The sequence below is a fragment of the Populus euphratica genome, unplaced genomic scaffold (genome assembly GCF_000495115.2).
Source record: "Populus euphratica unplaced genomic scaffold, PopEup_1.0 scaffold9.1, whole genome shotgun sequence".
NCBI classification, from domain to species: Eukaryota; Viridiplantae; Streptophyta; class Magnoliopsida; order Malpighiales; family Salicaceae; genus Populus; species Populus euphratica.
Window position 1 is genome coordinate 656,236 of NW_011499857.1, and position 23,455 is coordinate 679,690.

General features: G+C 36.5%; 3 protein-coding genes and 1 long non-coding RNA gene across 8 annotated transcripts; 2 read left to right on the plus strand and 2 right to left on the minus strand.

Moving 5' to 3' along the window:
* Positions 1–2,943: 2,943 nt before the first annotated feature.
* On the plus strand, positions 2,944–3,734 carry LOC105123567 (ferredoxin, root R-B2). Its single transcript, XM_011023221.1, has one exon. It carries the CDS (start codon positions 3,217–3,219, stop codon positions 3,649–3,651), a length of 435 nt encoding a protein of 144 aa, XP_011021523.1. The 5' UTR covers positions 2,944–3,216; the 3' UTR covers positions 3,652–3,734.
* A 1-nt stretch (position 3,735) lies between these two features.
* On the minus strand, positions 3,736–15,315 carry LOC105123569 (uncharacterized). 5 transcript variants are annotated; one of them, XR_841879.1, is made up of 4 exons: positions 14,393–15,315; positions 7,990–8,297; positions 5,059–5,508; positions 3,736–4,907 (listed from the first exon to the last, which is right to left on the minus strand). XR_841879.1 is itself a non-coding variant. In XM_011023225.1 (4 exons), exons 1-3 carry the CDS (start codon positions 15,217–15,219, stop codon positions 5,156–5,158), a joined length of 1,488 nt encoding a protein of 495 aa, XP_011021527.1. In that variant the 5' UTR covers positions 15,220–15,315; the 3' UTR covers positions 3,736–4,907; positions 5,136–5,155. The 5 variants fall into 5 exon arrangements, 3 of the variants coding, with proteins under 3 accessions (XP_011021527.1, XP_011021526.1, XP_011021525.1); XR_841878.1 differs by having other exon boundaries at positions 3,736–4,921; XM_011023225.1 differs by having other exon boundaries at positions 5,136–5,508.
* Positions 15,316–15,477: 162 nt separating this feature from the next.
* On the plus strand, positions 15,478–16,725 carry LOC105123568 (uncharacterized). The gene is made up of 2 exons (XR_841877.1): positions 15,478–15,569; positions 15,650–16,725. It is a non-coding gene; the product is annotated as an uncharacterized LOC105123568 (long non-coding RNA).
* Positions 16,726–18,394: 1,669 nt separating this feature from the next.
* LOC105123570 (imidazoleglycerol-phosphate dehydratase-like) lies at positions 18,395–23,278 on the minus strand. The gene is made up of 8 exons (XM_011023226.1): positions 22,932–23,278; positions 22,724–22,851; positions 22,517–22,621; positions 22,183–22,275; positions 21,136–21,210; positions 20,818–20,880; positions 19,709–19,818; positions 18,395–19,152 (listed from the first exon to the last, which is right to left on the minus strand). The coding sequence occupies exons 1-8, from the start codon at positions 23,176–23,178 to the stop codon at positions 19,125–19,127; spliced, it is 849 nt and encodes a 282-aa protein (XP_011021528.1). The 5' UTR covers positions 23,179–23,278; the 3' UTR covers positions 18,395–19,124.
* Positions 23,279–23,455: the final 177 nt, after the last annotated feature.

Below are 23,455 nucleotides of genomic sequence, written 5' to 3' on the forward strand. Positions count from 1 at the left end.
ATATATATATATATATATATATATATGTCGTGTCAGCTATAGAGGTAACAATTGGACGGTCTTGATTTGTTTCTGATTATTCACCAGGACATGAAAATAGATGAAAATGGGCGATCGATCAACGTAGATGAGGCCAAATGCAAAGGATAGTTACGTGTCGCAATTAAAACAAGTAGGGCCGAATATAATAACCGATCCAGAGAATCTGAACGTTGTCTATCGTTATCTTTTTAACATTCCAATAAATTAAAGGCGAAGAGCAGGAGCAAGGTGTGCGGACGGCCTCCAGCATGCCTATAATTAATTATGTGAGTATCTAGACAAAGTTTATCGAATAAATTAGAATATCTTCATTTCATGTATCCTTATTAATTAATCTTTTGGCGGGGTAATTATCCTAGAATAATATGATCTTAAAAGATTAAATAATTATCAGTTCATCACCAAGACAAAAACTTCTATTCATCACCAGTTTGACCAATTTCCGTGTCAAAACAAACCATTGAAGCTGTGTGTGTGTGTGTAAGACTCAAGGATTCTTCTCCTCAAGTCAAGTTTGGCAGCTATATATGAAGCTGGGTCCAATATTTATGAGTTATATATGTGGGAGAAAGTAAATCCATATCTTCTTGATAATGACCCTAGATTGGATTTTTTCAGGATCTTAATTGTATGGTGATCTGACACGCCAAACCCCGTGTGTTATACCAGGACATGTGCATCATTAGGGTAAAACTAGCTTACTAACTCCCTTGAATTTGGATGCAGATTTTGTGAAAGTCCTTGGTTAACCATCTGCTTAATTATTGGTGTCGATAGAGATTTCCTATTGGAAGATTTGGTAGCAAGATGCATGCATGTGTGTGCGAGGTTCATTGAGATTTGGCTTAGGTGATAAGTGGATTCGTATAACATGCTAGCTATTACTTAGAGTTTGAATCTTAGCATGTGGCTACTACAAGGGGAAAAAAATGAATGACCTACTTTAGCATAGCCATACAAGTATAAATGTCAAAGATTATCCTGAAAATTAATCTAAAAATACTTGAACGTTAGAAAATATGCCATTCTACTCATTATTCATTAGATCCATTATAATTAAGCACAATATGGTTATTCAATGTAATTTAATGATAGCACAACTATTTATTTCACATGACAGCAATTAATATCACACCGGGAACTGTTTGTGTTTTGCACTAAGCTTTGAGAATCACCCATGTTTTGTAACTCTTTTTTTGTTTTGTTTGTGTTGGCCTGAATAATTGAAAAACAATAATGCAATTAAGTAGAACAGGCATTGATGTTGGAATGATATGTTTCTCAGGTTTTGGATATTTCATCTCTGTCAACTCCAAACTGATTCCTGGATGTAGAGATCTTCGTTTTTTTAGCCAAATCAAAATCCTGTTGATGCATCCAAAACCTGGGGTGTCACCGCCACAGCAACCGATCCTCACTATCTTTCAAGAACCAGAGATGTGATGGAGGTCAAGCAGATAAATCAAAATCTCAAACTCCAGAGAGAGACATGGTTTTGGTCTTGGAGAGCATCCCACTTTCCTTTTCTGGGGAAAAACGTGAGGATCGAGGGGTCTGCCAAATTTGTTTGCTGCCGCATTTAGATTTTGCTCCTTGTCTTCTGCGTCGTGGCTTGAGACAGTCCCGTGGCTTTGTGACTCGGGAATGAGAGGTCTGATGATTTAACAGCATTTTCTGTTGTTCTGGCTTTTGCAGTCCCATCCTTGACCGCATCCACAATATCGAGACGTTTCTTTTCTCGTGCCTTCATCTTACATTAAAAAAGAATAAATAACACATTCTAATTTCTCAAGATTATGTGACTGTAACACCAAAAATGAAAATTGTATATGATTCTGCAATCATCTAAACAAAGGCAACTACTGGTGTCTGCAAAGTCCAAAAGAACAATAATTTGGTTAATAAATAATGGGGAGCTCGCCACCTGTACCAGTACACAATACACAAACCGTGAAAAAATTATGGGCCTTGCGTTGTGAAGCCCAGCCCACACAACCTCCCTGCACGCTAAAACCTTTCTCTTTCTTATCCTCCCACCTCCAAAAATATCTGTGAATTAAACACCCAAAAAAAAAAAAAGACGGGGATTTTGAGTAGTGTGGTGCTAAAAAAAAAGAAAAGGGATTTTTCTAAAAATTGTTGGGGATCACAGTCAGATTGACCGTTCTTGTAACGTGACACCTAGCGTAGTTTGTATGTAACTCGATGTTGAATGAGATGTGACCAAATGTGAGATCTAAGCCTTGTTTTGAATATTTTTAGATTTTTGTCGTCGGTTTTATTATTAATGCCAGGAGGGAGAAAAACTACTTGTTTATGGAACGGAAGGAATATAAATCTTATCGATTGCAAGAATAATACGATTTTTAATCCCTTATTGGTAAAAATATGCACTTTGCCGTAATCTATTTTTAATTATGAGATATAAATATTTAGTTTCTGAAAAATAAACACGCAATACAAGAATTATCAATATGATCTACCGATGAAGATTTTTTTATGATAATCTTTTTACTCTATTTTTCATAATCTTTACTTATAATCTCGCAATGGCATAAAATAACATAACATCGTAAAATATTAGTCTTTGTTGGTTATGTTTGAACTATTCGACATATAAGTAAAATTTTATTTATTTGTCTTCTTTGAAAATATTCAAGTTTTAGCAAGGCCAACGAGGTTGTTGGCAGACTTGAGACATCCCAATACCTAGAAAAATATTTACATTAATTTGTATGGCGTGGCTTGTGAATTGTCAGGCTATGTGAATGGAAGTTTGTGCATAGAATTTGGAGTTACAAAGAAGATTGGCAGCAGTTATTGGTTATGAGGCAACACTGTCCATATCTTGTCTGCACACTGTATATGGGCTGAGCAGTTAATGGAAGTGTGATTTTGAAATCATGTTTGCAGTACCATAAATCTGTCTCCCTTGAAGGCAGGCGCCTGCAATTCCCAATTCGGAGCACTTTCTTTTTGTTTTCTTTTTAATTATTATCAGAGCGTTGAAATTTTCGTTGCCACTGCCACAGCCTGGGGCCATGCCCTCCTAGAATGAAGCAAACAAATTCCAAAGACAACCTTCAATTCCCGGCAAAACCTTATCCTATCAAACACCACAAATTACCTAAAGACTAACAAAAGCTTCCCACATTTCCCACCTCACAAAAAACCATGGCAGCCCTTCATTTCACCCCATCTCCTTCCTTCATCCTAACCAGACATAAACTACCCACCGAGGTCTCTTCTTTTAAGCTCCACTACAAAGCTGGCAGATCCTTGAAGACTGTAGTTAGGTCCTACAAAGTGGTGATTGAGCATGAAGGTCAATCCACGGAGCTGGAGGTGGAATCAGATGAGACCATACTATCCAAGGCATTGGACTCTGGATTGACTGTGCCTCATGATTGCAAACTTGGGGTGTGCATGACTTGCCCAGCAAAGCTAATAAGTGGCTCGGTTGATCAGAGTGATGGTATGCTCAGTGATGATGTGGTCGAGCGAGGGTATGCGCTGCTCTGCGCAGCCTATCCAAGGTCAGATTGTCAAATTAGGGTTATTCCTGAAGAGGAGCTTCTGTCACTGCAACTAGCAACAGCTAATGACTGAATGTTGTATGCTTAATGTTTAAGTGAAGAACTTTGATGTCACATATTGAATCTCAGTTCAATCTTTATCATTAGCTTATTTTTGCAATAGAATACTGAATAGATTTGCTTCTTGCATGTGCCGAGGTATAATGTACACTAAAAATTTGGATCATCTCTGTCATCTCAGTGCCGACTAGCAAATCATACCATCAAATAGAGATCGGACCATCTCTGTCCTCTGAATTTCATTCAAATCCTCTGATTTAGAGATCGGACCATTAAAACCAGATTTTAGCGCCCACTTTAGCACAGATGTGGAAGAAGAGGGGATTGATACAGCCATGCATTTGGTTGGTAACCATCAAATTCAACTGGGAAAAGAAAAAAGAAACAAAAAAAAAAAAGCAGGCAGCAAGGAGGATGCCATCATGTCTTCAGCTGCTGGGCCAATGGCCCGATGTGCAAATTAGTACGTTAAACGGAGCACAGATGCGATTGTGCCCATATTTTCAAGTAACTGCCCACTTTTCAGCTACCACCATTCACCACGATTCCTATAAAAATGTCATGGCCCAGGAGATCGACTGTGGGAAAGCAACGTGCTTCCTCCCCCCTCACGCTCATAAGGCATAACAGAAGGGCTGGAAACATGCATTTTTCAATGGTACTGGTTAGAGAGGACAAGAAGGGCAGGCAACAACAAAACAAGATGTGGTCATAAGGGTGTTTCAGGTTTGGAAAGCAGCAAGGACGATGATTGCAAACAAGACTAGTGTTATGATAACATTGTCATTATCAAGAACCCCAGAAATAATTGGCCAAGATAAAGGCCTTATCTCGTACAATTTCTCAGTGCACGGACTCACCACCAGTATAAATAAACGAGAGCATTGTCTTTTGGTCCCACGGAATTTAGGAAGAAAGAAACAAGAAAATCACCATGATTTTAGAATGGGCGACTTTGCTTAAATTCCAAAGAAGCCAGGCTGCGCTGCGTCCTGTTAAACCATCCAAACCGCAGTGCAAGTTGTCACCCTTCAATTCCAAAGAAAACATCTTCATTTCAGCATCCCGACTTCAAGCACACACGTGAAGACTGTTTCCATGAGAGATCTCCCTTTTTCCATGCATTTAATCCTACGTGTAGTTAGCACAGATAAATGGTAGCGTGCATAATCAATGCTTGCAAGTATGATGCCAACTCATTTCTATACATTAGCGGGCGAATAACAGGGGAACATGTAAACAATCACGTGACCTGAACCTGTAAAATTCCTGCGTACCACAAGCTGTCAGTACAAAAACTGATAAGTTAGCATCCAAACTCCAAGAGGCTGCCTCTTAACTTAAATAGAGTTAGCAAACGGCCTACATGAAGTCAGTCAAAAAGAAGGAAAATGAAATGCCTACATGAAGCTCTCCTCACCTTCTGCAGCATAAAATGCCATGAAGGATCGGATGTTTGCAGATCAAATGACAATACATTAAATTACACCATTGTACCTTATGTCATCATTCATAGTCTACTTGGATGCTTTGTGTTCCTGATGGCTCTCAATCACAACCTTCTTCCTTGTCTCAAAATCTACCTTGTATAGATCAGCAACTGTTGCAAGATAACCATATAGAATCCTGTTTTTCTCCCCACTCCGATCCACCTTCACAAGGTTTGGATTTTTCTCATCATCCTTGCCAAATGTCAGAGGCTGTATGCAACCCCAAGCTTTGCGCCCACGATTATCCTTCTCAAAGTGGTCTGCCAGCCGTACAGCCTCTTTCAGACCTGATTGATCACCACCAAACTTTACAAGGGTAATGCCTAGATGACCATCTCTTCCGTACAAGGACTTTGACTTGCCACCCACAAATCCTAGATCTGACCAGAAAAGGTAAACAAAGAAACAGAAATAAGTGTGCATAGTTGAGCTACTGCAAATATTGAGCAGAAGATGGAGCTCATAAGAATCATCATCAAGTTTTCATCCCAGGATAAACTAAATACTAAATAAATGGTTCCATATATTGCATTCATAATTGATGATTCAACTCTAAGAAAAAGAAAATACTCAGCTGAAAACAACAGCAGACGCTAGAAATATCAGTTAGCAACTGTAAATCATCCAAAACAAAATTTAATCACCCTATATTCAAGACTTGCTGTGGTTAATGGGTAAATAGACTTTGACAATAACAAATTTGCAAAAGAAAATAGAATAAACCAGCCTGTTGTTACAGACTTCAATTAAACTAACATCAAAACAAGAACAAAGAAAAAGCAAACTAATAAATTATGGAAACAAGATGCTAATAAGTATATTCCGTGCAAGGAAGCACAGACAAGTCACTGACATCAGGTGTAAGACTAAAGGTGATTCTGGTATATTGAAGGAATACAAAGGAAAACAAAAGAGATCTATGTAGCCTGGTCTGCATAAAACAAATACAAAATGTACAGCCACAGAAACAGTATGCGTAAAGATTGAAACCCAGATAGTCACTGGAGGCTCAATCTTTGGCAAATCTAGAAACACAAACATTCAAGTCACCCACCAGGGCCCTCAGGATTATTTTGTTTCTCCTTCAGTGACAGATTTGGATGAACTGAAAATGAAAACTAAAAAGAATATAAAAGGAGTTTATGATCCATAAAAAAAGAAAGAAATCCTTAGTCTCAGACCATGACTGAAATACATGTTCTTCAGCAACATGCAAAGCAAAGAACAAGCAGAGTTGATGATCTAACTCAACTCAAAAGCATGTTTGTCATTGCATCAAGCAAAGTAATAAAGCCATTGGAAAGCACAATCAGTTGTTGTTTTCATTGGGATCTTTGATTTTGGTGGTTTTGTTTTCTTTCGTGTGTCCTTGAGCAACATAACCATTTATGGTTCACGAGTACCATAATCAATGTGATAAGAAAGGCTCAATTTTTCATGTTCTTACTACAGTTAAGGTTCATGAGTACATATTCTTCTAAGAATTTCTAAGTCTCTTATTATCTTGGCACCTCAACTAGTCTTATTGTACTTCTCAAATTACAAATTCTAAACCTCATGGAACCAGAACAAGAAAAGGTCCCAAGAGTCTTTGCAAGAACCTATGTATAAAGAGTTACTTTCTTAGACTTTCAATATCAGAATTATCAGTGTTTGGTTTTAGCTTGGAGGCCGATGCATGTGTGTAATGAGTGCATTATCTATCTCTCTTCCTCTCTTTCCTTCTTCTTTTATATCTACTCCCAACTTCCATCACTGCATTAACTTCTTCTCACATCAAATCAACCCTTATTTCATTTGCAAAACACCCACCCATGATGCAAATCCCGATCCATTCTTCCATCAAGTAGCACCAAAAAATACAAATCTGCAACTCTAGCACTGTTTGGGTCACTGTTCCCAGCTTCCAGGCAACCTCCATATTTCATTCTTTGCTTGCTTTACTAACTCATAATCATGCAACAGCCAAAAACATCCACAACACTTATGCAAATGATTGATCCACCAAATTAGATTCTAAACATAACAATTAGTCACTGCACGAGAAAACCTGCAACCTACATCCCAAATTCTAGCTACTTAAACTTCCCTAAAACAGAAACTATCGAGTCACAAAGCACAAAGAGCATTATATTTAAATCTGCTCAGCATCACAAAGTCCTCCACCTGCTGCCCAAATCTGCTTAACATCTCTTAGTTGGGTAGGTGAAATTTTATAATAATTTGATACATTTCTGTGATATTTTCCATAAGTGAGTGTCCTTTGGATAGTGGCTAGTTACTGCAGATGAACTTCACAGTTGTGGAGAGGCGAAAAGATCCTAAAGTTCAAAATGTTGTTTCCTCAATAGTTTTATCTGAGTGAGTATAGAGTAAAAGATAGTGATGAAGAGAACAAGCACTGCCGTCTTCTGGTCTGTACAGTATAAATATTCTTCCATTACAGCAACAACAACAACAGCCCTTATGTAGTTAAGCAAAGGCCTCACACAACAAACCCCTAGCCCTTAAATAACTTAATTTTAACCATGCAAGATACCATAATAAAACAATATGCATACAAGATACTATAGAAGGAAAAACCTAACTAAAAGAAACCAGCTACAAATGCTGAAGCACCTGCTAAAGTAACCTATCAATTTTGAGCAACTACTCAGGTTTGCTCCCAAATAAAAAATATCATCAGTATTCTTAGCCAAAAAAAAACACCAAAATGAGGCAGTGTATTAGTAACCAGCATCTTTAATAACTGTTGCAAAAAAGCAGGAAGTACATCCTATATAACAGGAGGGTTCTATTGAGCAGATAAATATCACTGTATATGTTGCAACTACAGAAAGGAACTAAGGGGCACACTATACCTCTCACTTTGCTATCCATTGCTCTGTTTCCCAAACCTTCTATGCGCCCATCTTTACCCTTCCCTGTAATTGTGTTATGAATTATCACCATTGGTGGCCACATAATCAAATCATCCTGGTTTGCTCCTGCTTCATCAGCAGGTAAGAATTGGTAGGCCTTTGAATTATCAGGAGGCTTTGAATAGTTCCATCCCATTAGAACACAGAGAGCTTTATGCAAGCCCAAGTGATCCACACGCACATCAGCATTATCTGAGCTGTACGTGTGCATTATAAGAGCATGCATGTCTGGGAAGTCTTTGGAAGACCTGTAAGTGTGCATATCAAGGGCATTGAAGAATATAGTTCAGGTTTCTCTCAGATATTGTCAAGTCTACAAGTTCAGATTAAAGAATAACAAAAACGCATTCACCACCAGATCTGAGGTAAGTTCAAGGCACAAACACACAAGTAACACATCAAGCTCACATCATAAAGCCTGTGCTTTGCATGCCTTGATCCGGCTAAACAATAAACATCAAACTTTTGAAGTGTAGCAAGCAGGTAGAGCTGGACTTTGAATCAAAACGAGCCAAGGTGATAGTTCCACCTTTGCTGTCACTTTGACATGGTGGGGACTCTCTAAGTTGAAACCCTTCAATGTTATCCATAAGAAAAATGAACAAAATTTATTCATGTGCGACTTCCAAATAAACCCCAATAAGCATGAATCAAGATCCACAAGACAATATTTTCAAAAAAAAAAAATCATGACCTCAACCACAATCCTTATAAGGACATTGACACACTGCTAATCATACAAACAATTTTCATATCACAGCATACCTTTCCATCAAAAATACAGTATCATGACCAAACAACCTCAAAGGCACTAGCATTAAAGCTCACAGCACAATGTGTAATCTGGCAAAACTTAAATGCAGCATTGCAACATTAATACAGATGCATTTACAGAGCATTTACAGAGCCAACACCATAGCTTATTCAGACTAGTTCTACTTGTTCTCAATAATGAAAGAATAAAATACAAATGGACTACTCTACAACCAATAGGCAAGACAAAAACTACAATATTGGAGGCGTGCAAGGAAACAGCCTCATCATGAATAATTAAAACTTTCACACTCAAGAAGGAAAAGAGCAGAACAGAGCTGAAGAAAACACAGGTTAACAAGATTAAAGCTAGGTTGCTATAATGATAAACCCTGGTAACTCAACAAGAGGCACATGTGACCGAGAAAACCAAATCAATTTCTAAAAGGCTATAACAGTTTTTTATGATAATAACCAAATGTTGCGAACAGGCTACGTACTGCAAATAAAACATATGAAAAATGTGCATAGAATGCCATGATTCACATAACACAAACATTCTAAGAGATTACTCAAACGCACCATATTTGTAAATCTTTATGGCTCCTTCATCAACAAATGTGCACAAAAGCATGATGTTAGGCAATGCCAACAAATAGCAAATATGTAGCTTGCAAAGCCTATATGATATAACACTTATAAGCAAAGTTGTCAATTCTGTTTTAGAGAAAGTTGAAGTTTTTTATTGGTCCGGGGTGTTTCAGTACCAGTACATTTTGACACTTTGTTTCAGATTTACTATGACTCACACACACACACATAAATTTGTATTCATATATAAATTTACAATAACATGTTTTAATTCAAAAAATAAATGTGAAAAAATAAGGTCACTAAATTATGAAACTTCTATCTAAAAATGAAATTATGAAAAGTTGAAAATCTTTTCAATATAGTAACTTTTCGTCAAAATAACTTTAGCAATGTTCATTAATTGAGGCATCTGAGAAAAAAAATGTAAATAAGTTACTATTTCAGATAAAAATCTCATCATTGGAGGCTATATTTTTAAAGTTTTTATAGAAAAGGTAATGTTAATAAAATGATACCAACATAAATACTTGCTTCTATGCTCAAGAAGGGAGAATGATTTCTTGGAAATATAAAATGGGCAAGAAGTTCAATGACTTTAAAGAGAAAGAAAGAGAGAGAGAATTACAAGCAAAAACAATCCTTTATGCTTTGGATTATAAAAAGGCAGCTGCCATGTTACTGAATCATGCCTTTTCAGTAGCCACGAGCCTGCATGGACTGATTGGCATCTGACAATCTTGTCTACAAGAGTGATGACACATGATTGCTTCCTTCCCACTCGAGGGAGATAGAGCTCCACGCAGCATTGCTTCGTCAAGCTTTCGCCCATTTCTGCCTCTTGCCATGGTAAGGACTATAGATCTTTCGCAAGGAGGTAAAAGTTTGCATCAATGTAAGTGAATATGGTCCCTATAAGCCATTGGGATTCCTACTGCCATTGAGTGAGAGTTTGGAGCAAGGCCAACCATTGGGATATGGTTTCTTCACCCATTTTCAGCATGGAATGGAATGGCTGTGAGAGGAGAGAAATATGCTGGCCAGAGTTTCTGAAATGGATCGAAATTTAAGGCGAAATGGAATTAGGGGTTTGAAGTTTTGGATTTTAGGGCGGCGCAAGGTATTTTGTCTGTTCTGGTTGGGATGGAACAGACTCACAACCATGAACTATTCCAACTTCACAAGTATGAGCATACAACTAAAATCAATGAAAGACACAATGCAAGTCTATAATGCTCATCACCTCTTTCTGGGATCAAACCTTCAATTAAGTACTCTCTTTCTTAACAATCATCGTCAGTTGCATTACAGGTATGCTTGCTATGAGATCAAAGCAATTAAGTGCTACTCCTATAATGGTTAAACCTCTTTCGTAATTTGTCATTAAGGGCTTAATGGCCAAGGGGTAACATTTAATCCCAAATGAGTTAAATGTTAACACAAAGTACTAGATTAATGGAGTCAAAGGAAGTTAAAGCTAAGCTAGACAATTGGTTAGCACCACTGTTGCAACGACAACTAACTCCCGAACTATGCTCATGTATTTGAGTTTTGCTTACAAGAACACCATAAGGGTATGGGTATGCAAAACTCAAACCATCTCAAATAAAAACCCAGATTTTACTCAAAACACATTTAAGTTGTTTACAAATGTCACACCTAATCTTGTAACATCCCAATTTTTTTTAATAAAAATTTCAACCATAAGGAGAGTGCTCCTGTCCTGATTCCCATGACTTATCCCATCACGAGGGAGGCACTTGATATTTTCCTAGGGAGGAGGAGGGCATGAGAAGTTGTTTACCATAAAGCCCTGGGAGTTCACTTTCAAAATCATACAAAATAGTGAATGAACTATTACAGATTAAAGTTAATGTCAGCTTTGTGCCATAAATAAGTTGATGCAACTTGGGGATTAAAGTGTCGCGTTGGACAAACATGTAAGCAAGGCCAAAATTGTAATTTAATAACTTTATGCAAAACAAGATTGTTGTTCTAACCATAGTTACAATATAAAAGCATCTTCTAACCATAAAGATAACAAATTTATCAATTAGGTTTTACATATTCTAAATACCAATAGCATTTTTTGGATAGTTCTCCAAAACTAATTAGGACAAGGAATGTTTCAAAACTATAAAAAAGAAAGCAAAGTGCTGCTATGCATTTTCGAAAAGGATAATGAGAGAAACTCAAAAAGAACTTCTCTGCTGTACTGGGTTAATTCAAACCATAGAAAGTGTGATGCTTTCTTCCAAGGAATGATTCCTTAATCTCATTTGTGTGAGGCTAGCGAATTTTTCACCCCCCCTGTTAAACCCCATTCGGATCTGAAATCACATGTTCAATCGCTAAAGACTTAAAATTCTTTTTCCATCTGACTACTTGAATCCAATTGCTCTTCAGCACCTTGTACATCCATAAGTCCATGCTGGACAAGGTTAAAGCACCTTAGACAATCCTTGCTTGAATTAAAGCTAGTACATAGACAACATGCAAACCTCATAATAATCAGCAAAGAGAAATGGCCCACAACCCAAAAAAAAAGCAACTTATAGTCATGCAGGCACTTAAAGGGATTGGTAACTCCTCGAGATCATGAAAGAGAGAGTGATCTACATGATAAATACCTACCATTCAAGATAATCAAAACCCATATCTGGAGTTGAAAAGAGAAGAAAACAAACAGCTAATTTGTAGATTAATTCTAGGATTATACACCTTAATATAGTTCGCAGAAAAGCCAAGATTTGATGTTATAAAGAATACTGCACAAGGATTATACACCTTATTGATCAGCTGAAGCACCAAACAAGGAAATAGATTCTATTCATACCTTCCAAATACATGTCCATATTAAGAAAAACCATGAGCATTTAAGGTAGTCAATGAACAGCTGACATTTTTTATGAGATAAGTTAGCCTAATAATTTTGAGTATACATGCGCAAAGAAACACAACCAACAAAATTCAACTTTGTTCAGATTTCTCACTCATCAAAATGCTCTTAGATATACATTTTGACTGCTACTTGAGAATTTAGCAATCCTCAAAGCATAACAACTCTGCCAGCTTACACAGAAGAGGAACAACAACTGTAAACCAATTTGAAAAGCTATAAAGACACGTCAGCTAATCTCCTTTTCTACAAAAAGGGCAATGATAAGGTGAATGCATAAACTGTTTTCCAACTTGAAAGTTGGAATTCAAACAAGGAAACTGCACGTCTACAATAAATGCACTAAATCTACAACATTGTTAAGACCAATTGTGAACCAAAGGTATCATGAGTTCTACCACACTAATTACAATGTAAGTCCCAATTCTACAGCCAAGCTGACATTCATAACCCACAGTAAGGGATTTAATCATTTGCTATTCTGTACTGCAAATAAGAAGAATAAAACAAGGCAAGCTACAACAAAAAATCCCACCAATCTAAAGTAGAAGAGAAGGGAGATCGGAGGCAAGCTACAACAAAAAAGCCCGCCAATCTAAAGTAGAAGAGAAGAGGGGGGGGGGGTGGAAGAGAGGCATATAGCTTGTCTATAAATACAGCTAGTTTGCAGGTAACATATAAATTTTTTACACCCTAGCACAGTATCAAAAAATCCAATAAATCAATCTAATAAAAAATATCACACATGGAAACTGGCACCAGCTACCTTCCTTGATTAATTGAAGAACCAAGCAAGTAACTAAATTATTTTTTTACGTTCCAAATAAGGCATGCATATTAAGACAGGTCATAAGCATCAAAGGTAGTGAACCAACAACCAACTTTTGGAAACTTTAGCAGACAAGTTGACCCAATAACGTAAAAATTTCATCAAATTAATGAAGTTCATCCAAGTTTAGAAAATTTCATGCACTAGCATCCAATTAAATGGAGTATGTATTCTCATTATGCGTAGAAATTAAAGTAATCATCAAAGGATAACACGCCTTCTAATCAACACAGGAAAAAGCATCCATAAACCTATCTGCAAAAGCATAAAAATATGACCATATAATTCCAATTCTACAAAAAATGCACAGCAAAAGGTGAATACTTAAACTCATTTTGTAACTTGGTTGAAACTCAGACCTGAAACCTGTATTTATCAAATGCACTAAATCTACCATGATGTTAGCACCTGTTGTGAGAACCAAAAGGAATGCATATGTTCTACTACAGAAAATTGCAACTTTAAGTCCAAACTCAGCAGCCAACTTGACATCTATGACAGTAAGAAACTTCCTACTGAATATGAACAGTAACCACAGAAAACAATGGCCAGGAAAGTGTTTATATCTATCTAAACTAGTCTAAAAGGAGGAAAGACTCTTTAACTATCATGTACTGGTCGAGAACTTTCATGTCTTACTGCATGCAATAGCAGTTATAATTTGTAAATCAAACATGACTTCTGCAGTTAGTGCATCACTATCAAGTACTGCTAGCATCTTGCCAGAGTCGTAAGGTACTCAGTTACACCACTAAATAACTAATAATTTCCCTAAATTGAAAGGAACCATATCCAACATCAATTAGAAACTGGCAGAGAATCAGCCTTCTAGAAAAACTGAAATGGCAATTCCTGTCCTAATACTCTAGCAGCATAACATGTATATCACCATACACACCAGCAGGAAAATGTTAAAACCATCAAACTACTAATCCTTGGATAGAAGCGTATACAATCGGCAATAAGCTTACACACACACAAAAGCATCACTTATGCGAGACTTTAGGTGTTGAGCAGTCCTGGAACGACTGGAAGTAGAGTATCTTCCCTCTCGCAAATACAAACAAAAACTAAAGGATAGTTTTTAACCAAACCTGGAGCGACCTCTAAAAACACATGAAAAAAACACACTTTTCGCTCCCATTAAACTCAAAGAAAACATTCTACATCAACATTTGTATGGTAAAATGAAGAAAATATTCAATAAATCACTCACAAGAAAAGAAGAAGAAGAAGAACAAAGAAGAAAATAAAATTGAAAAGTAACTAACCTGCCACAAGCCACACACTGAAGCCGCCCTTGCTTTCCATCCTCCAAATACTTCTTCCTATCAGCCTCATTCTCATTAATCACCTTCACAAAATGCAAAAACGCTTTCTTTAATTCACTCTGGTTCACTTCACCAACATTCCTATTATTATTACTACTGACAAACCCCACACCATCACCGCTACTAATCCTCATTTGCTTCCCCGCTCTCATTTCATCCCCCACATTACTAGTCCCGGCACCCCCCAAAGTGTAATTTCTCCCATTTGAATTGTTGTTGTTATAGTTACTACTACTACTATTTCCGAGCTTTACTAGTTCCTCTTCAAATTTCCTCTTATTCTGATTTTGAAAACCTAGCATATCAGGGCTCCGTGGAGGGAAGCGAGGCCCACCGGGGAGAAATTCAGGGGTGGGGCCCCCGTGAAGGAACCGCGGCGGAAGAGGAGGACGAGGGAAGTCTTGGTAATCTGGGGGGAGAGCTAAGTAAGAACGGACGCTGCCGTCGGCGAGCATAATAGTGCGGCGTTCAAGCATGTGAAAGCCGTAGGTAGGTGGTGGAGGAGGGCCGAGGTCTGGGAACGGGAACGGAGGGACTTGTGAAGGTTGGATTGGGCCTGCAGTAGAAGTAGCGGGCTTAGGGGATCGCCCAGTGTTAGGCTTTGGGGAAGGGTTTGGTTTAGGGAGTTTCTGGTTGGATTGAGGTGGTGGTGGATTGTTGTTGTTGTTGTTGGAGGTGGATTCCCAACGGGATTTGCGGTGGGGGGCAGGGGTGGAAGAGGAGGAGGGTTTGTGAGTGGAGGATTTGGGGTGGGAACCACCTGCCATCCTCTGGAAGAAAGTGAAATTAGGGGTTTTAATTGGATGTCAAGATTTGCAGTAGAGGAAGAGAGAGTGAAGGAGTTTTTATTATGTGGTTTCTGCGTTTACTTGCAGCAGGGACAGGCAGAAGATGGTGAAAACGGTCTGGTCTAGTCTATTAGAAAGGATGATCTCAAGGTGTACTGCATGTCGTCTTGAGGAAAACGACAAGTCACCTTGACTTTTTTTAAGTCTTTCGCTTGAGGTTTAAATAGCGGGTGTGTCCTGGATAAATTCGTGGGAGTCCGTTCTTTCGAAGAAAAATGAGGAGGAAGGGATTGAAAGCGAAATCTGTGTGTGGAAGAAAAGGAATCAAGGTAAAGCCCATCTACTCTTCATCCAGTTCTTGGTCTTGCACAGAACTCAATTTCCATAATAATGGCTTGTTGGCTCGTAGGATGCTGCGGATTTAACTTCCTCAGCTTGGTTGAGTAAGAGTAAACAGGAACAAGAATGGCTGTGATTGTTGCAGCAAAAAATATGCCCTTTAGTCACTTTCAAGACGATGAATAGAAGTTCTAGACCGGATGTTGACTGTAAGCAACAGCAAATTCCCTTCCTTCCTTCCTGTGCATTCTTTCTTTTCTGGGTCAGTGCTGACACTGATGCACCATTCATCAAACTTGTTTCTTGATAGTTCTAATGCAACCTAACAGATAAACTGAAATCCACGTGTTATGCTGTTCTAAATCTCAAGTTGCTTAGCCAAGTCGTCGACATGTCTTGGTATGTAGTGCTTCATTTGTTGCAGTTCTTACCTTAAATTGCTTTCTCACACCATTACAAGTACCGGCTGAAGATAAATCAACAGGAAGAATAGGATGACGTAGTTGTTGGGGCCATCAATTCATTGTTTGATCCTAACGAGAAGAAAAAATCCGGGAGATTTTTGCCAAAGGCAAGCTTAAAAGTCAGCTAGAGATGTTGTGAAGAACCTCCCCGAGTCACTCGAGGAAGATCCCAAGGATGTGTTGCCGTGAGATATGCATCTTCAACGTGTTACCGTTTGGAGAGTTGTGGCATTCTGCCACAATTTACTTTCTTGGGGTTCACTTGCAGGAATCATATGTCCAAGACACCCCCTAAGGCTGGTTCATCACCACTCCCGGAAGAGGTCAGGTCTGAGATATTGAATGATTTGGAGAAGAAATTTTGTAGCAGTCGAGGAATTAAGCTCGAGTAACCAGAAGCGCATCACCTAAACTACCCCGATGCCAACTGTTTTCTGGATAAGAAATTCAGGCTGTGCCTGTGATATCTATATGCAATCACCTCCATTTAAGTACGGAAAGAAAACTAGGAACTTGAGAGCAAAATATGCCGAGGCCTTGAAAGTAGGAAATATACGACACTACTTCAAGGGTTACTAAGAAATCCTTCACTATCATTTTGTAGATTCATCATTCATGCAATACAAACACTTGTAAGGTTTTTTTTTAACATCCATCATGAATACAAGATGGTTTAAGCAAATTCAGTAACTGTTTTCCCGTTCTCTCGTGAATGTCATCTTTCTTACAGTACATGATACGGTATAGAGATGTCATGCTGTTTCGCTATGAATTTATAAAACAAATATACTGTTATAATTATAAATTAGTGTTGGATAAATAATAAAAATTAAAAATATAATGAAGTTAATATTTTATAAAAAAAAATTGTGTTGGTAATAAAAAATTTAGAGACTGAATAAAATAATTTATAATAATTCATAGTATTTTGTGATGAAAAATATAATATTTTCATCATATGATTTAATTTTTTAGTTAATAAAAAGTAAAAAAAAATTACAAAGCTAAATTCTTTATCAATTTAATATTAAAAAAATCAACAAAGATAATTTTAAAAGGAGAAAAACCTCTAAAACAAATATTGTAGCAATTGACAATATTCTGTGAGGAATATTACATTACTTTCTCCAATAAAATTGACAAATATAATTTTTTTAAAAAATCATATAAAAAACTATTTTGAGAAATATTGTAGCAATTCACACAATGCTTTTTTCATATGATTTAGTTTTATTGTAATTATAATTCTTAACCAACTCAATATTCAAAAAAACTCGACAAAAATAAATTTAAAAAAAATCATATAAAAAAACACTACAACAATTCACCGTATTTTAAAAGAAAAAAACTACAAAGCTAAATTCTCAATAAAATAAATACTAAAAAAATAAAATCAACAAATACAATTTTAGAAAAAAAATACCACAAAAAATCATGTTTAAAATACTGTAGCAATTCACAGTATTTTGTAATAAAATTTACAGTACTTCGCATATGGTTTAGTTTTATTTGTAATAACTTGTAATTATAATTCTCAACCATCTTAATAGTAAAAAAAAAATTAACAAAGAAAATTTTAAAAAAAAATCATAAGAAAAAAACCATGTAACAATCAACAGTGTTTTGTGAGAAAAATTACGATATTTTCTTCATATAATTAAGCTTCATTACAAAGTTAAATTATAACAAACTCAATATTAAAAAAATAAAATCAATAAAAATAATTTAAAAAAATATTATAAAAAACATTATAGCAATTAACAGTAATTTACAAGAAAAATTATATTGTTTTCTAATATATTATAACTGTAATTTTTAACCAGTTCAATATTAGAAAATAAAATCAAAAAAATAATTTCATAAAAAATCATAAAAAAATTATACAAACAAATACTATAACAATTAATAATATTTAAAAAAAAATTACAAAACTAAATTCTCAATCAGCTCAATATTTAAAAAAATAAAATCAACAAATATAACTTTAAAAAATAAAAAAATATATAGAAAAACATTATAATAACCCGCTGTATTTAAAAAAATTATAAAGTAAAATTTTTAAATAATTCAATATTAAAAAATAAAAAAAATAATTAAAAAAATTCACTATAAATTACTATTATAATTCACTAGGTAAATAGAAAATTCCCCACACGCTTTAGCTTGTTACTGTACAATATTCATTGCCGCGACCCTTTTAGCAAGGCTGTGTAGCATTCAACGGCAACGCATATGCATTAAGCAAATTCAGGGCAACCAAAATGCACAAATGCATATGGATTTTCTTTCCAAATTGACATGATTTAGGTATAGGAATCTCAAAACAAAATAAAAAATTATAAATATGAGAGGTCATTAAAGACAAAAAGGTTAGCAATTGCCAATTCATTCTCACATGAATCCCAAAGCCATCAGCATCTGCACTTGGAAAGCAACACCTCATAATGTTTGAAAAGATTATAGTCCCATGTTTAAATAACGTAGGCATTTCATATGACTAGAGCAAAGGTACTGGGTCCTATTCAAGACAGAAAATTTGTCAAATTCACTTCACGTGCCATAGAATAAAGCGCAGAGTAATAATTTGGCAATCGCTAGATATCAAGTCCCCACAGGCCACACTTCAGAGTTCTCAGTGTACATTCGCCAGTGGCCACAAACAAGAAGCTTCACTAAAGTGACAGGTGCTAAAAACAAATAACAGCTATGAGCTCCATTTATTCTTGATAAATACCCCCTCCCAGCTGCTCCCTCTTTTCCCCCACGCGTAAGGAGGAAAACAATGTTTGAAATACTACAACATCAATTCTTTGCAAGTTCATAATACAACTAACCATATGGGCAGTAATCTATCATTCACAATATCCGTCCCCATATTGTACTGCCATCAGCAGAACAGTAGTATGCCTACCAACACCACTTTTGCTTTATCTTATATATATGATGCTCAGCTGATTATCAAAACGACAAACTAGTAGGGATCACCAAAATAGATCCCATGGAGGACGCTTGAATACAATGCATCCACTGTCACAGCACCTTTAAACAAATTTCAACAACCCTTAAAGTAATAATGAAGCATTACGATCGTGACAGAACCCCTTTTGAGCTGCACATAACAAATCAGACCTGCTTTAGAGTTTTCGTTATAAGAAATATTATGTGGTATGCGTAAGAAATCCTTCTAATGCTACATATATTTACAATGTGCCGTGAAATAGGCTACCTAATGGATAGTGAACTGCTAACAGATGATGAGAAATAACTTGTTAGGCTCCACCAGCCAATTTAAGAAAACTTGCTGGGGTAATTTTAAAAAGAATGTGGCTTCTTAACCACAAAACTTTGATGCAATGATTTGCTCAAGAAGAACCAAGGAGGAATCTTATACTAAGGAGACAAATCACTGTCACATATCAAGATGAAAAAGAAGAAATGATATTAAAGGAGGAACTTTTTGAGATCTACAAACCAGACACTTACCATACCTTTTTGTTAAGGTGGCCTCAAAATCAATGGAAAAATTAAGGAAAAGAGACTAAAGCAGTGTTATTGCACTTATAAGACTTTCTCATCTTTAAATCAACTTCAAAATTTAGATAATGTTTACAGGGGGTGATGCTTTTGATGCCAGAGAAGTCACAGATGAAAACAAGAAATCAAACCTTGGCACAGTCCCGAGGCGACGTGGGTCATATTCTGTAGCTTGTCGAAGTGCCCTGGCAAAAGCTTTGAAGGTTGCCTCAATAATATGATGAGAATTTCTTCCAGCAAGCTGTGCTCAACATTGGAACATTCTTTTATAAATATAAAAGTGACAGCAAACAGGATTAGAAAAGTTTCCTAGCTAATCATTACAAGGAAAATGTAAATTATAAGATTAAAAGGGAAAATTTGTAACAAAAAAATAACATGCAAGCCTACTTCTGAAAGATTTAGGATTGCAACATAGATCATGGAAAACCTCCAGTACTCCCATTGTACTGTCAACTTAGTACATCTCTAAACCAAATTGTGCAGTGTGTTCAATTAGCCATGTCATATATAGTAACTTAAACCATAAAATCAACACATTTTCAATTAAGAGAGTTAACCTTAAGACCAAAATCTGCCACCCATTCTACATTCTATGTTTTAAAACCTAGATCTAATTTTAATGCAGATCCCAACACCAAAACGAGATTCACTCCTAGATGCTTTTTTATTGTTTTCATGTCCGTATCCCTAGTTAATTCTTTATAGGATACCAATAGTGAGCTTTGTTACATATCTTGGGTTCTCTACAGGGAAAATAAACCATTCTTGTCCATGGATTCCAATTTGAACCATTTCCGAGTTTGTCTGTTGACTCTGGCAATTGATATCCTTTTGATGCTTGATAGTGCAGACCATAATTAAAAACATAAACAGAGGTGTTTGAAGAGAGGAGTGAAAAAATCTATTTATCTTTACAAAATAAAGATACAACATATATTAGAGAGAGAGAGAGAGAGAGATCAAATGATTTTATTATGCAAATGTTAAACTTACATAAACTGAGCTGGAAAAAATAGATAAGTGACAGGGTTAGCGTGGAGGTGTACCAAGTTAACAGACCAAAGGAGTACTAGAGTTTTCATCTTCTCTTTTCTTTTTTTTTTTTCCCAGAGACTACAGTGAGAGAATATAGATAATCCAAGCACAAAGATAGTGAAGACTGTTTGTGCATTACAGCCAATAGCACTGGAATGCTTCAGGTTAAATTGAAAATTTTAAGCATAAATTATATTGTTACCTGCCGAATGTGCAGTGTCATCCCAGAAGTATTCACCAATGACTGGAAAAAGTGTTCCACCAACTAAAAACGGAAATTTAAAATTAATCATGAATATCCTTAACAGTCAATCTTAGAAAATGGAAGATTTTGAAAAAGGAAAAAAGAGGGAGAACGATGTTCCATGTTGAAAATAAAAACCAAGCTAGAAATTCCAAGGTGTGAACTACATCCACATCAAGTTGTCATCTTGAGACTTTGAACAATACCCAAGAGTTGACAGCAGGGAAAAGAAAATGCAATCGTTGTTGCAAAAGGGAAGAAAGTAAAGCGGGGCACCTGAGTGTCATATTTTCCGACTCTCTGAGTAGGAATTTGCAAGTCATAACCTAAATATGGACGGCCAGACAAATCCTGAAAGAAAATAAAACTCAATACAATACAAATATGCATCAGAAAATTAAAATAATAAAAAAATAAAATAAAAAATGATATGATGGGAAGCTAATCCTTCTTAAGTAAATACAGCCCGTATGATGCACATGCACAATGATTTTAGTCTTGACTTCCATGAAGCCTCTGCAAACTCAAGCTGTCTGAGTCCATTTCATAGTTAAAATGCATTATGATCATAGAACTGAATCTTTGACATGGCTATTCTCCACCTTCAAATGAGCAGCACCAAGCAAAGTGACAGATTATGCAACTGTGAAATTCTTATTGTGCATGTTGCGCATGCACAAATGATGACTGCATAACCAAGAGCTTGAATGTTCAATGTGCAGGATGAAAATCACAAAGTCGCATCACCCACAACTGTGATGATTGATTACTATTTCTCTCCAAAATTCTACCCCCAACCCAGAAACCTCATGTCGTGTACATAGGAAAAAATCATCATAAGACTAAATTTTGTGGATCAATCTCCAGTACCAAAATGAGCAATGCTAAGAAGAGTTAATGGTTACATCTGTGTAAATACCCACCATGCATTTTACAGACAGGTGTATGAGTCTGCATAAACATGCTCCAAGGCACTCAACAAGCATGTTGACATTGCATTCATGCCACAACTATGCTTAGTATCTCTCTTCCAAACTTCCACCCAATCCTACCCTAGTGACCTCATTTAGTGCCTCTCCATTTTCCAAAACGAGACAATCCTTAGCAAAGTTGCAAGTGATGCAACTGTGCAATCTTCACCATGCTTGTTGCATATGTGTGAATGAAGACAGCATACTGATAACAGTGTGATTTGCTTAGAGGGTAGCATGGCGGTGTAAGTTTTCAGAGTGGCAAAACTTTGAAAGTGGGGGGGAAAGGTGAGGTGTTTGGTTAGTATCTACAAAGTGATACTCATAATGACAACTACATTGTATAACTTACCAAGGAAACATGTATTAATGCCTCATCAAGAGGAGCTGAGAAGTCACCAAACCGATTAATCCCTTTCCTATCCCCAAGCGCCTGCAGCAAAGCCTGCAGAGGCAAATTCTCACATATTACCTCTCATTTCCAGAAACATAAACTCGTAGATACCAAAGGGAGAGAGTGTTTTACACAAGCAAGAGCATAATTAAAAAAGAGAAGGCAGATGATTAATGCTTAATTCTACAGTTACAAGATACAAAATAAGAAATGAAGCAGCAGCAACAATAATAATAATCAAGATGTAAATTAAAAGGAAACTGAGAGAAAAAATATAATAATAGTCACATACAGTTCCAACAGCAAGGGCAACATCTTCGTTAGTGTGATGATCATCAATGTGAATATCGCCAGTTGCCCTCACATGCAAATCAAAAAGCCCATGCGAAGAAAGTTGCTAAAAACACAAACCAACCAAATAATTAGAGAGAGCGTAACATCTCACAGTAACCAAAAACTAGAGCTAATAAAATCCAAATAAAAGGAGAAGATTACTAACATCTAACATGTGATCGAGGAAGGGGATGCCAGTAGAAGAATCAGCAATTCCAGTTCCATCCAAGTTAATCTTGACAAACACATTTGTCTCTTTAGTAACTCTCTTCACTTCTCCAATCCGAGCGCTTCCTGAAAAAGGCAATCAAAATTGGCACTGGAAAGAGACTGACTGAAATCAGAGAGTAAATGAAGAAGGGAGAGATTTGTACCGGATTCGATGGGAGAAGAGGTGGTTAGAGAGGAACCGTTGGCCTGAAGTGGAGTGGCAAGTGGTTTTGTGGTGGTGGTAGGAGTATGGCAATCCATTAGTAAAGGAGTTGAAGAGAAGATTGGATTAGGGTAGTGAATGCGCGTGGGCACCAGATTTGTGTGACAGATGGTGGGTGTGGGTAGCCCTCTTGGTTTTGTGAGTGAAGAAAAAGTAGAGGTGCGGCTTAGGACTCCTGAGACCTCCATTTGTTCGTTTGTTTGTTTCTTCTACTGGGATTTGCTCGCAAGGTTAAGCGCTGCGCTTTTCCTAACTCCAAGCACACACACCCAACGCGCCAGCTGCGATCAGAGTCCATTACCGTAACGGCGTCGTTTTATAACCATCGTCTTATTGTTCTTCTCCATGTTTTTTTACATCAGATTAAAAAAAACAACATTAATAAAATGGTTTGGGATCTATAACCATTGTTTTAAAAATTATTTTTACAAAATTTAAATTTTTATTTATTTTTTATTTTAAATT

Bases quoted from the DNA above. Each gene is read 5' to 3' on its own strand.
- LOC105123567 (XM_011023221.1), top strand. From the start codon at position 3,217: ATGGCAGCCCTTCATTTCACCCCATCTCCTTCCTTCATCCTAACCAGA.
- LOC105123570 (XM_011023226.1), bottom strand. From the start codon at position 23,178: ATGGAGGTCTCAGGAGTCCTAAGCCGCACCTCTACTTTTTCTTCACTC. The intron at 22,852-22,931 runs GTACAAATCTCT...TGCCTTTTTCAG, and splicing joins CTCTTCTCCCATCGAATCCG to GAAGCGCTCGGATTGGAGAA. The intron at 20,881-21,135 runs GTGCCCCGCTTT...TTCCGTTTTTAG, and splicing joins TCGGAAAATATGACACTCAG to TTGGTGGAACACTTTTTCCA.
- LOC105123569 (XM_011023225.1), bottom strand. From the start codon at position 15,219: ATGGCAGGTGGTTCCCACCCCAAATCCTCCACTCACAAACCCTCCTCC. The intron at 8,298-14,392 runs GTTAGTTACTTT...GCACACTTACAG, and splicing joins CAGTGTGTGGCTTGTGGCAG to GTCTTCCAAAGACTTCCCAG. The intron at 5,509-7,989 runs GTATAGTGTGCC...TTTTCTGGTCAG, and splicing joins AATGGATAGCAAAGTGAGAG to ATCTAGGATTTGTGGGTGGC.